Below are 14,273 nucleotides of genomic sequence, written 5' to 3'. Positions count from 1 at the left end.
TTATCCCAGTCACACGTTGGTGGGTGGAGTTGAACAACAAGGTGGGCTGTTTGCACTTAGCATAAATAGACACTCCGTTATTTTTTTTCAGTGTTGTTTATTTCATTCATTTGCATACAGCATGAAATGTTGTGATATTTTCTACTCCGAGTCTTAATATCATTTGAAAGAAAGCAGTTATATGTCATTGCAAGAGTGGGGAATATTTTCATTTAAAGCTACTACTTAACACCATTCTCAGTTTGATAAGACGATGAGAATGAAGGCAGCATTTTCAGAATAAACAGCAATTGCACAAGAATCCCAGATGGTGAGTGTACAGTAAAAAACGCATTCAGCTTCCTAAACAAATTAACACAGCCTTCGAGTATCAGACACTTTAGAAGTAGAGCTAAAGAAATAAATTACATGCAAACATCCAAATAAATATGACTTTGTACAGGAATGTTTCTTTTGTTTATAAAAATTGTCACAGAAAAAAATCCAACAATAATCCATTACTTAATTGAATTAAAAAAATATCTTCATTACCAATGTCTCTGCATTCAGACTTACTGATTAGCATGAACATATTCAAAAATAATGAAAAATGTTTTGGTTTAGGATTTAATTGAGTTTGATTTCATCTCTCTTCACAAAACCGAGGCCTTAAGATAAGTTCCTATTCTACCCAGTTTATGTAAACAAAAAGATACTGCAAACAGTCAGATGCTATGTGTTACAGTAGTTAGGCTGCCAGGTATGAAGTATTATTGTGCCCTAGAAAAAAAAAAACATTTTAAATTCAATGCTAAACAAAGAAAATACTAAAATTAGTCCCGCCTGCCGAAATACTGAATTTGGTCTTTAATTTGTGGTATCTTTTTACCCTGTGTTTGCTTTTGTTTCTCTCTCTCTCTCTCTCTCGCAAACAATGTAAAGCAAATAAAACTAGGAAAAACATTTTCTTGACAATCTCCAAATATTTTTTAAAAAATAAGTATATGATAATAGTCACATAAAAAAAATTTCCACAATTGAGGAGACCATGCAATTGTGCGCAGTTAACTCACAGTCATCATGCATGGTAAAAGGCTTCCTGTTCAAGACAAGGCAAAATAACTCTTGTGATTAAGGCACATTTAAATATCCAATACAATATCACAGTACTGCAATCGAATCGATTCATAAAACCAAGTCGAATACATTTGATAGATTTGAAAAGTGTCTTCTCATGTGATTGTTCAGGCAACCGTGGCTCGACTCATCCTACGTTTTTTTTTTTTTTTTTGATAATCTTGCCATATTCCTAAAATGTCTTTAAAATAGTCAATAAAAACTCACAATCAACCAGATTATCCTTTTGTCCCTTAGCAAAGTAAATAACATGACTCCTGTAGATTCGTCTCCTAGGCAAACTAAGAGAAGAAAGATGCATGGTCAAATGAAGTCCACTAGAAAACTCTCACAGAGGTACTCAAAAGACCTGTTTGCTCTCCAAGAGCAGGTCACATGAAGTTCATCACTCTACTTCTGCTGTTAACATCATCAGGTTCTGGAAGTTCCTGTAATTATGGCACTGTTCGAGAACAGTGATATCACACTGTTGAGGTACTACAGTGGCATCTTCTTTTGGTTCCATTTCATAGCAGCAGTATTGGATGCTGTACGGTTGACATCCAAAAAAATACATATATATATATAAAAAAGCGGGAGAATATCTTTATCCTTACGTCTTTACAGTTCTATGAACATGTGCACTACTCTCTTCTGTTATCCAGATTCTCTGGTTTCCACTTCCCAGGTGTTTATAGCAAGTCCATCTTACTTTTATGTTTTTCTTTTTCTTTCCGTTCTGATGTCCTTAAAAGAGAATACGTCTTTGTCCTTGAGGGCTTTATTTTGTCCTGTTTATCCGAAGTCTTTCACTGCAATAGCAAGAAAAAGAATAAATTAAACTTTTGCAGAATAGAGTAGAATGACTAAGACGAGTAATCCAGCAATGCATGCTTTGTAAAAGGCAGCTCTCATTTCCTGTTATCAGCATACAAGGGCTATTAAATGACACAAAGATCACATTGCAGTCAAGGATTTGTAAATGCGCATGCATTGAGGACAAAGAGAACCTTTCATTTCACATTTCATATTTGTTGGCAAGATAAAATGGTTTCAGATTTTATAATAGATATCAAGTGGTGACCCAATACCATAGCAAAATGGTTTTAAATAAATCTCAAAATCAAACATTAAATTGCATTAATATTACCATGCATAACCTGAACAATATGCAAAATGATTAATATGACAAGTTTCATAAGTCAATCATTGCAACCAACTATTTGAGAACCACTGCTGCAGGACATTCAAAACACGCCTAAAATAACAAGTGTGACTGTTTAGTCTACACTGACACAGATTGCGGCCCAGAACAAAATGTCTCTTACTTCTGACGTGCTTGTCTGAGGAACAATCTCACTGAATGAAATGGCTTCCACATCCAAGCTTTCCCCTGATGACTGAGCCGCTATACTGCTACGACTGGGAATGAAATGTACTTGAATCAACAGAAATGTCAGTAAATGTTTATTATGAGTGAAAAGACAGTGTGCATCAGTATGTCATAGAATCAATACATAGTATTATTAGTAGTAGCTGACTTTTTTTAAACAAATTCAACCAAACTTGTTAATCCACTTACCTCAGAGCTACAGTGTTTGAGGGCTGAAAACTTCCAGGAGAGGTTGCTGACAGTGTCGTATCAGCTGAGCTACTTGTGATCTCATCTTCATTCAGGTGCTGTGGGAGCAGGTCAGGACGAGCAGTTTGCACACCTGAGGAAAGACGAGAGAAAAGAGTAAGCGCTCCTTAGTCAATAATGATCTGAAATGAACAATGACAGGAAGGACTACAAAACTGCTTTTCACTACTAGCTGATGAGTCAATTTAGGCTTCTAAAATGTCAGAAGATTCAAATGCATAAACTTCAGAGAGAACTGAAGGCTTTATTGATTCCTGAATTATGAGAACAATGCTGACATTGTCTGTAGGGCATGGGCTGTAGGGGGCAGACTTTACAGCTATTATTTGCTCTGCTATCAGCACACAAGGACATCTGACTATTAAACTACACAAAGTTATCATGCAATTTCTGCTAGTGTTGAAATCAAACAAAGCATAGCACGAACAACGTTTTCCATAGTCTCGAGGACAAGTTGAGCAACCCTGGCCTAAGAGTTCAGACCTCCAAATAGCTTGAATGCAAAAAGTAAACTCTGCATAGAGGAAATGGTCATTAGCAATCATGAAAATAACACGATTAGATATGCACAACATATCAGTTTCATATTATTTAGGCCAATATTTAATATGTTCTTCTAATATATCAGTATCAGTAGCCTTTCAAATTTGCAATGAAATGGAAAGGACATTTTCTTCCGTATTTTGACGTATACCTGAGTGTAACAGATACTAAGAAAATAAGATAGGGACTTTTTTTTCCTAGTAATAGGTTGTTGACTGGATTTTGGGATATAGCTGTTGCATTCAAAAGTGAAAGCATGTGGACATGAGCTTGCAGGGGTGGAGTGGATTATTTATGATATTTAAATAGAAAAAAATTACAAAGTCAAAAAGTCTAAAACAGCATATGTATACATAAAAGAATTGTTTGCAAAAAGATCACTTACATATATTTAGAAAACAGTTTTTTTTTTTTTTTTTTAATTTTCATGTTGACTAATTTTGATTTCTCGTTTCCTCTATTTGTACATGTATATTACCTTTTGCCTTTTTATATGAACTTTATAAACTAAATTTTAAAACACTTTTAAATGTAATCTTACATTTAAGTATAAATTTTTCATCATTTACAATATAATGCCAAAAATAACTTAAACATTCGATCCAGTTATCAGTGTTTCAGTTTTTAATGTTTAATTTTTAATCTACTCAGAAAACAGCATAAATTTTAAGTTTTTTACATCTTAACACTGAACCAATGAGGAAACGCATAGATGATTTCCTTGAGCAATCTCAACCAGTCTAGAAACATGGCTATTGATTTACATTTAAGGCATTTAGAAGATATTCTTATCATGAGAGAATGATATTGGGAAGCACAAGCATTTTAAAGGCTCATCTGACTGCTATCTTGGTAGGCTATCCTGCTTATCCTTCCCATTTCCCTCCTATCGCTCAATGTCTTCTCATACCGCTGTCTCCTTGAGTGTCTGGGCTGAGGGACACAGCTCCACTGCTGCACAGCTGCGCTGTAGTCTGTTGTGGCTGTGTTTGTTCTGCTGCTACAGGAAGGGACTGTTGTTGTGATAGTCCAGATACTGAAATGTTTGACTTCTTCCCACCGGTTCCCACAGTTCCTCCTCGACTTTTCTTTGAGGGAGATGTTTTCACTAATAGAAGAATACAATTTTTTAATGCATTAGCCCTTTAATGCATCTGTTGCAGATGTTTCAATGTGACTATCAAACTTACAAGTAGGTTTTTTGAAGACTGTATTGCACATAAACTTCTGGAAGCGATCTGCATAGAAACTCGGCCGGTGCACAGATACAGTGTCCTGCAGAGGAAATGGAAAATAGCGGAGAGAGAAAAAATACAAAATAAACACACAAAATACATTTGTATAGTTAGTCTTCATGCAATGTTTGATATAAAATACGAGACATACCCCATCATGCAGCAGAGCTTTCCATGAGTGCTCCAACTTCTTCACAAGCCTAAACATACACCGTTATTAACAAATTATAGCAATTTATTTTGGAGAAAATGCAAAGATATGGAAATACAGTTTACCTGTAAGACTGAAGGATGTCAATGATGCCGATGAAAACCAGCAATTTTTCTCCTTTTGAATTAAATGCTGGAATTCCTCCCATGCTGCAAATAGAGAACAAATATCACACATTAACAAATGTGCAAGCACAATAATTTCACAGTAATAATAATCTTAACAGTAAAATTGCTCTTAACCAAGGGTGTGTCACATTGACTGACTAGTCACCTAATAGCCAATTAACCTATTATGTAACAATATCAAAATCTCAATATTATTGCGATATGAAGCCCAGGATACAATATTTACTGCGATATTTATAAATAAAAAAAGACAAATGAAGAATTGGGGGAAAATTAGAATTTTGTACATTTTAAAGTTAAATTATTCTATCTAATCTTTTTTTTCTGATATACTGTCTCAGTCTAAATTACATCCACACTGGTGTTTTAGGAAGCCAAACAAATTAGAATAGAATAATAATAATAACAACAACAATGACAGCAGTAGTTTTTTGCTTTACACTACAGTACGGAAACGACAAATTCTTTCCTTCTTTCAACACTTGAAAGAGATATTTTGAATATATTTGATATGACGTATTTGGACTGCAGTAATGTTACCCATGTAAACCGCTAGCTGTCAGCAATTCATGCTGCACTTTTAAGCTTTTATTTTGAGAGAAACGGCAGTAGAGCTTTTATTTTGAAGGAAACTCCAGCTTCAGTGGAAACACGCTTACAAAAACAAAAATGTGTCTCACTACAAATCTAGTGAAATGCTGTAATCATCTGCCATATAAATAAAGCCTAACTTGTGGCTATTGCATTCCCAAACCCACACTAAACTCAGCATGTGCAATAAACGAGTTCGGTTTGTTTGACAGAGACTGTGCCAAAGCATAATGGCCCAAAACAAATATATTTTAAAAACTACACTTTTTGCCAAGAAGACCTATCATTTCATATCGTCATGTGAGCATGATAAGATGCTAACTGCATTTCATTAGCTCTGTACTTGTACTCTGCATAATGACAATAAAGTTGAATCTAATCTAATAATATCGAGACAGTTTAGCTATCACAATATTGATAATATCGTTACATCCCTACCTATTAGTAAATGATTTCTGTAGTGAAGACAGAAGTAATGGTTGATTGAGTTTGCCATTACAGGAATAAATAACATTCGAAAATATATTAAATTGTATTTTAAAGCTGAAATTGCACAATGATACTGTTCATAAATGCAGTCTTGAGCTTAAGAAACCTATTTAAAATACATGAAGAAAAAAAAAAAAGATGCCAGCCAAACGTGGATCACTAACCTTTCATAGGGCTGTGGTGAAGTGTTGCCCTTGGATTCTCCTTGAATAGACTCAATGGCTGTACAGTATAGGGGCTTCTGGCCTTGTGCCTTTTTCTGGGTATCGGGCACTGCAGTAGATGCCTCTTCACCTGCCCGGTCCAAGTTGTGGATACCCATCAACAGACTGTAGTCCATGATTTTAAAACTTTGCAGTACCTAAACATACAGGAATATAGAGAGGCACATCAGCAGATGCAAACCTAGAGTGATTCAATTACAACAGTTTTTTTTTTTTTAAAGGATGGATTAAGCTACCACGAATGTGCAAAACCATGTGGACCATGAGAACCTTGAATCATGTGAAAGGCACAGGTGTATCTTAAAGGGGTGGTTGATGGCGATTTCACTTTTTTAACGTTAGTTAGTGTGTGATGTTGCTGTTTGAGCATAAACAATATCTGCAAAGTTAGCTCAAAGTCCAATTCAAAAGGAGGTATTCTATTTAACAGAAATCACTTTACAAAAACTACAACAAACTACTCGTTAGGACTACAACGCATATTTTCCGGGATTTGTGATATCACAGATCGACAAATGGGACGAGACCTGGTTGAGCTGCACTAGAGAAGACAACGAGTGTTATCACTATGTCGGAGACGCGCTAGTGTTCCCAAGGCAGATGAACTTAGAGTGGTTACAATCAACCAGGTTCAAATCGTGCTCAAATTGATTTGATTTTGACGCAATATTTACACTGAAGCTCTCAGGTGGCTATGGTAAGGGGCATGACATTTCCCGACCAGGCGCCGAGTGGAGCCAATCACAACACACACTGGCCCAACTAACCAATCACAACACACAATGGCCCAACTAACCAATCACAACACACACTGGCCCAACTAACCAATCACAGTGCATTTTGTGTTTCAGAAGGCGGGCCTTCATTCAATACAGGAACTATTCCAGCCATTCATGCCAGACTGGGAGAGGTGCTGTAATAATGTAAAATATGTGAAAGATAATGTTTTTCGAACAACCTAGTATGAGAGCCTGTTCTAGCACACCCCCAAAACAAAATCAAGACCTTGTAAAAGAGCATAATAGGACCCCTTTAAAATTCTTGCAATTTTTGCCTACATAAACGACTCGTAGGGACTACAAGTTACTTCCCAGGTTTGTGACATCACAAACCCTGCTAAACCCCACCCCTGGGAACATGCAGCAAAGGGGGTGAGGACATGCTGCACTGCTTTAGAGAAGAGGAAGAGAAAACTAGGTGTGCACGAATAAATCTATTCATATATGAATCGTGATTCTGTCTTCTAACGATTCTAATGGATTCACAAGTTTCAAAATCAATGTTCTAAAGCAGCGGTTCTTAATCCTGTTCCTCGCGTCCCCCTGCTCTGCATCTCTCTCTCTCTCATTCAGATAATCGGGCTCAAATTGATAAGCAATATTGACGACGTCATTGTTTACAATACAACTGAAGCACATGCACTGAGGTGAGGGGCGTGACGTTTAGACATGCACTAGTTGCGAATCTAGCGAATCACAACACACTGGGTCAGTGAACCAATCCGAGTCCATCGCATATTTCTGAGGGAGGGGCTTCATAAAAACAGGAAATGATCGGAGCGTTCAAAGGAGTGTGAAAAAGAAAAAGAATGTGTTTTTTTTTTTACTACTCTGACAATTCAAAATTTGTAAGCAAAAATTCAAGGACAATGTTCCGCCATCCTTGCTTGCATCTCTTTCCTCTTACAATATGTCAGCTTCGGTCTACAGCACACACACTCTTACCCGACAGTCTCTCTGAATAGTCCTGCATAGGGCATTGTAGTGGTCACTCTCCAGAAATATGCCCTCAGGCATGTCCTGCATGAAGTCTAGGTCTTTGTATGTAGGCAAATCCTTGGCCCTTTCTTTCGGTGAAGCACGCCGCTTGTGCGTCGAGCCCTTCAGGTCAAATTTAAGGTGCATGGGTACAGCGCTTGGCAGCAGATTGTTCATCACTACAATTCGGATGTTCTTCCCCTCAGCCTGAACACAGTAGAGGCCGTAGAACTTAGGAAGCAGCGTACGCATGTTCTGGTTCAGGTTCTAGAAGATGGAAAGTGAATTATGTGGTGTAATCTACTGCGCTTAATATGTTATGATAAAATGAACAACAAATGTTGAGATTTTTTTTAAAACATAGAAATACACACTTACCATAAAGTAACCTGGCAGGAGTGTTTGCAAGAATTCTGCCTCTTTGTGTTGTACCGTCTTAATGATAAACTCATCATCACTAGATACGTAGAAGATGGACCCGCTCGCTCCAGGATTAGACAGCTCAATAAGAGGTTCATTACAAAGAGAGTACTGCAGAAAACACACATGCACAGCAGTTAACATATGACTGGAGGCTTGCAGGTGTCCACTTAACTAAATGCAGTGTCACTGAGAAGAGCTTTTGGCTTTTCCAGATATTGTTTTGATTCAGAATCCAGTGATGATGAATCATTCACAAGTTTAACTCTACACAACAGGAAGTTGTAGCTTATTAAATATTTCAGACCAGTTTCAAAAATTAATATTAATATTTCCCCTAAAAAAAAAATTCCAATGACAATTCCACACCTAAAAAAAAAAAAAAAAAAAAACCATGGGAACCCTATTTTGTGAACAAACAAGATTACCAGGTAGTCATCAGGTCGGATCCCAAACATCTCTCTGAAGTAGCGGAACGCAATGGGAGCATATGTTTTAAACTTGAAGTCACCGTGGTGATGACCTGGAGTTGAGTTGCTGCCTTGACTAAGAGGGAGACAACAACAAGCACATTTATGTACAGTGTGACTACTAATGAAATGTTCTTCAAGGTTACTTTTATGCAGACACACATACCTGGGAAAGAAAATGCTTTCTACCACTTCGAAGTCCTGCATGAGCACGTCTCTTTCTGGCTTCTGGCTCAAGCTTCCCACACTGTGTGTGATGCCCAGCTGAATGGCACCTTTCAAAGCAGATGATGTGGTCTGAAGGGTTCCAATGGAGGGCACATGAAGAACAGAATAAGAATGTGTTTGTGTGCAATACAGAAAATAACAAGACAGTTCATCTGGAACTAATTTTAAAACTAGCCTACATATAACACTGATACATACATCTTGTTTGAAGGCCTACAAAAGACGCATGTGATTTAATAAAACTGAAAGGGAGTAGCAATAACTCAAGGCCTGCTGGTATTATCTGTATGTACCTGCCCATGCCATTTATTAGGATTTATCTTTCTTCATGGTGCCATACAAAGAACAGTGAAGACAATAATAATCTATGTGTTGCAGGAAGATTTGACAAATTCAGGAATGTGCATCATGACACAGAGATTGGAAGTTGAACTGACGATACGTTTGATCTGGTCCCATCTCTTACAAACTTCTATTTTAAAATATTTACAGTGCATATGTAGCAGTACTCAAAATGAGGATATAAAATCTGGATATCCACACCTTTTTATATGTGGTTTCCCCAGTGGGGTCAATTCCTCTGTGGCCCATGGTCTTTTTGTTCGTCTGGGATGAACCAGAGATGCTGGGAAGCTGAAAGATATATGATTGCTCAGTAAACACATAAGACAAGAAGACAAAAACATCTGAGTATTTCAGTTATTAATAATTTATTTAGGATGTTAACAACAATTTGAACAAATTATACAACGATGCGATTCTAGAACACATTTCAGCATCACTGACTGCATTTAAAATTGTGATTTATTCAAGTTCAAAAAAAAAGAAAAGAAAAAGAAAACACTGTTTATTCTCAACGCAACAACAAAAAAACAAGCAAAATTAATTGCAAGAATAAAGTAACACAGGTACTGTAGCACAGAAGTTATGCAGGATATATTGTGAACACTTTAATGGATGTAAATCAAGACCCGCATCAAGAGCTGTGCTGATTCATGAGAAATAAATAGAAATAAAAGAAGAGGACAGAGAGTCCAAAAATCACATTGTAGACAATTTATGATGTCTGCTAGCACTGATTAGGAAAACAGTTACAGTATGGAGCCATAAATAAATTGGCCAATAACCACAGAAAGTGGATGGGACAAAAAGTGAATGTGAAGCTATTATTAAAGCAATAGAGAAGCGTATAATTACCTCAGAGGAAGCCACCTTTCGATTTCCAGGAATACCTATGGAGTCCAGAAGAATTTTTTTTTTTAAAAAAAAGAAGGTTTCACCCAAATTTTATAATGATAAATAATAATAATTATAAAAATAATAATACATTAACACTTCCTTTAGTGAAAAAGCCCTCTCATATCAAAATCCAAGTTAAAAATGTCTTCATAGATTTGTTTATTACAAGCAGGCAGCTTTTCACTTCACAAGACATTACTGGAGTCATGTTGTGGATTATTGTGATGTGATTTATCAGCTGTTTGAACGCTCATTCTCACGGCACCCATTCACCAGAGAGGATCCGTTGGTGAGCAACTGATGTAATGCTGAATTTCTCCAGAACTGTTCTGTTGAAGAGCCAAACTCATCTACCTCTTAAATGGCCTGAGGGTGTTTTTCTTCTTTCGCTTTTGTGTGAAAAACTACACTACAAATAAAATGCTAAATAATGCAAATGCTAATGCAAAAGAAAGCTGTTCACACTGAGTTGAGATGTGTCGTTAACCACAACTATGAGTGTAAGCATGCACCATGCACAGACACCTGGGTTTCAATTCCTTTGTTCTTCCCAGAAAACAATGTAACCCAATCACACCAGCTGAGTGCGTAGTGGCTCTAGTACTACGCTCAAAATAACAACCCAGGCAGTCAAAGGCCTACTACAGACACTGATATTCAAACCGAGTTCATATGCAAACACAGGCACACATGTGCTTACACACATGCATATACCTCTCTGCTGGGATAACCTCCAAAATAAAGACATCTGAAGAGTGACAACAGTAATTAAAAAAAAAAAAACATAGGAAACTTTCTAACTTTACTATCACTAATATATGGAAGGCCATTTTTGCCATGAAATCAAAAAAAAGGAGCTAATTGTGACTCTCTCACAATTGTGAAATTCTTTATATTTCACAATTATTGCTTTTCCTCTTAGAATTGAGTTTATATATTACAGTTCTTAGCTTATGTCTCTATGAGTTTTTTGTTGAATTGAATTGTGGCATAAAAAGTCCAATTACCCTTTTTTGTCTCATGGCAGGAACGGACTCTCATACTAATGAAATAATAATTAAAGTGAGCACCTTTTTCAGATCTCATTTTGTTAGAAAACAAACATCACTTGTCTGAGCATTATAATACATATTTATATTTTATCTGTGCCACTAAAGGCTTTGGGAACTACTGAATATCTGCAAAATTCATGCATATTTAGAAGTAATGACTAGAAAATCATTGTGTGCTAAACTGAAGGCCGCAAAAAGAAATATGTTAGTTATTGAACTACGTCCTGGCAGCAGACATCAAAATCTTCACCAGGTAATAATAATAATAATAATAAAATAGCTCTGTGTGGTCACTGCTTCCACACAGGCTCAACACATCTAGTTATTAATTTCTTACTTTAAAACACAAGCCTGATTTACATGAGCTTCATTCTTTGAATCCAGAGCACAATAACTTCGTCTCCTTATACTAATGTGTCATAAACACGAAGAGGAAATAAAACGCTGTCTTACTGGAGCTCGCTCCATCCGTGGAAACTACAGCCGGCGTAGCCATCTTCTGGCGGAAGTTTCATATGGTCCTGCTTGTTTTCACTTGTGGTTTATGCCCCACAGCCCTGGAAGATGAGCATGGTCAAATAAGGTCCGTTATAAGAAACCAGCTGATAGAAGATTACAAAAGTTACTTAACTTAGTGTGGTAATATTCTATCCTGACATGTAAGTTACTGGAGGAGCGTGGTATTAGTTCCACACTAGCTGTCGTACTTTTGCTTTCTCATTTAAAACAAATGCTAAACATAAAAAAATGTTTGCTTGCTTGCATGCTAGTGGTTTAATGGCTAGAGAGCCACAATAACAACAGGTAAAAGCGCTTAACTTACCTCACTTATTCACTTCGTTTTTAACTATCACTTCGTTATTTAAGAATCAAACACAGGGCCGTTAGACTTTTGTTTACGTTCAGAACTGCTCGATGCTTCGTGTGAATCTTTCAGGTACTCGATATTCTTGTTTTTATTACTTTACCGGGTCCATTCGCAATAAACAACCAACTGAAACGCGCAGAAGCGTCCTCGTTCCTCGAGCACTCCCAAACGAGCGGAAGTGACGTTGTTGCGCCGCACTGTCCTGCTGGGCGCGGTGTCCGTAGAAGTGGGATAAACTGGCTTTCTACACTACAGGGGGCGCTCGACTGATACAGACTAGTCCAAATGGGCATTTAAGGTCACAATATGTAAGATTTTTTATATATATATATATATATATATAAAAACAACAACACTACACCAGTGTTAGACCCCTTTTTGCAAAAAAAGCAGCCACATCACCCTGCAGCCCAAGACTGGTTGCCCACTGAAGCTAAGCAGGGTTGAGCCTGGTCAGTACCTGGATGGGAGACCTCCTGGGAAAAACTAGGTTGCTGTTGGAAGAGGTGTTAGTGAGGCCAGCACGAGGTGCTCACCCTGTGGTCTGTGTGGGTCCTAACCATAGACTGTATCCTAACGCCCCAGTGTAGTGACGGGGACACTATACTGACAAAAAGTCTTTCAGATGAGATGTTAAACCGAGGTCCTGATTCTCTGTGGTCATTAAAAATCCCAAGGGGATAGGGGTGTAACCCCGGCATCCTGGCTAAATTCACCCGTTGGCCTCTGACCATCAAGGCCTCCTAACCATCCCCATATCTCCTCTCCACCAATAAGCTGGTGTGTGTTGGGCGTTCTGGTGCAATCTGGCTGCCGTCCACTGATCTATAATATAGAACATATATATATAGATAGATCATATATAGATCAGTGCTGCCGTCGCATCATCCAGGTGGATGCTGCACACTGGTGGTGGTTGAGGAGATTCCCTCTTCTATGTAAAGCGCTTTGAGTGCCCAGAAAAGCCCTATATAAATGTAAGGAATTATTATTATTAAACCTAGGGCTGGACAATATATCGAACGATATGATCATGCGCATCTCGTCAGTAAAGCCGGTTCCATGATTAGCGGTAAATCCCCATCACCTGCTTTCAAATGGAGCTGCAGTTAATACACAGAGCCGTAGTTCATTGAGAAGCTACGCTATATCGAGTTCATTATTGAAGATGAATCGCCTTTGATAATGAACTCGATATAGCGTAGCTTCTCAGTGAACTACGGCTTTGTGTATTAACTGCAGCTCCATTTGAAAGCAGGTGATGGGGATTTACCGCTAATCATGGAACCGGCTTTACTGACGAGATGCGCATGATCATATCGTTCGATATATTGTCCAGCCCTAATTAAACCTCTCTACCTAACTGTCGATCGCGCGCATTCGCCAAGTTTGTAGTTTTTCTAACATATTTATTTGTGTTTGTAGTTCTGGACCGATTCCTTCGCCAAAGCGCAATGGATTGTGGGTAATTTTAGCCATTAAAGTGTGCACAGATCCACACTTCAGAAATCTACCTGAAATAGTAGACCATCCGGGGACTTTTGGCATACTCTTTTCAACATACTAAGCTTTAGGACACGCTTATTCTAATCTTACATACTATTTAGGATGGATAGTATGAACATTGAGACGCAGGGATTCTACTACACACTCAAAAGTGTGTACTTTTTCTTCACCAAAAGAGTACATACTTTAAGTGTGTAGTATAAGTAGGCACTTTAAAATGAAGGGATTGTGTCGCTTGCCAATGACGTCATAACCCCTCGATTTCCGGTTTTGTTTTTAGAGGTTTTGTTTTTAGAGGCTTTCAGCCTCACACTTCATTCTACTACGTTAATAAATCATTAGCTCATCCATGCACATGATTTCTGCCAGAGTCCCATCGGATTTTATCGGCTGTGGGGATGAAGACCACAACTCCCATGATTCCACACTCAGTCACGGAGTCATCAAACTACGCCCTTGTCTCTTTGTTTACTTTGAATATGTGCCCTCCAGTGGTGAAAATTATATATTGTGTCTTTAACCCTTAAACAGGCAACATGCACCACAGGATACATATTCTTCAGTCTCTTGTAGGA

The 14,273-nt window shown here is 37.7% G+C and overlaps 1 protein-coding gene across 1 annotated transcript; it reads right to left on the bottom strand.

Annotated features, from left to right (window-relative positions):
• Positions 1-1,826: 1,826 nt before the first annotated feature.
• LOC109112353 (phosphatidylinositol 4-phosphate 5-kinase type-1 alpha-like) lies at positions 1,827-12,429 on the bottom strand. Its single transcript, XM_042744979.1, has 16 exons — positions 12,148-12,429; positions 11,778-11,881; positions 10,231-10,265; positions 9,577-9,666; positions 8,972-9,102; positions 8,764-8,881; positions 8,294-8,446; positions 7,883-8,182; positions 6,099-6,295; positions 4,792-4,875; positions 4,667-4,715; positions 4,471-4,555; positions 4,191-4,388; positions 2,678-2,810; positions 2,424-2,517; positions 1,827-1,907 (listed from the first exon to the last, which is right to left on the bottom strand). Exons 2-16 carry the CDS (start codon positions 11,818-11,820, stop codon positions 1,905-1,907), a joined length of 1,713 nt encoding a protein of 570 aa, XP_042600913.1. The 5' UTR covers positions 11,821-11,881; positions 12,148-12,429; the 3' UTR covers positions 1,827-1,904.
• Positions 12,430-14,273: the final 1,844 nt, after the last annotated feature.

The sequence above is a fragment of the Cyprinus carpio genome, chromosome B19, assembly GCF_018340385.1.
Source record: "Cyprinus carpio isolate SPL01 chromosome B19, ASM1834038v1, whole genome shotgun sequence".
Lineage (NCBI taxonomy): Eukaryota > Metazoa > Chordata > Actinopteri > Cypriniformes > Cyprinidae > Cyprinus > Cyprinus carpio.
The sequence above is the reverse complement of the archived record's forward strand: the minus strand, read 5'-3'. Positions and strand labels throughout refer to the sequence as shown.

Excerpts from the sequence above, each read along its gene's own strand:
- LOC109112353 (XM_042744979.1), bottom strand. The coding sequence starts at position 11,820 with ATGGCTACGCCGGCTGTAGTTTCCACGGATGGAGCGAGCTCCA. Across the intron at positions 6,296-7,882 it reads CTATTCAGAGAGACTGTCGG|GTACTGCAAAGTTTTAAAAT; the intron begins GTAAGAGTGTGT and ends CTGTATGTTTAG. Across the intron at positions 4,876-6,098 it reads TCACCACAGCCCTATGAAAG|CATGGGAGGAATTCCAGCAT; the intron begins GTTAGTGATCCA and ends CTCTATTTGCAG.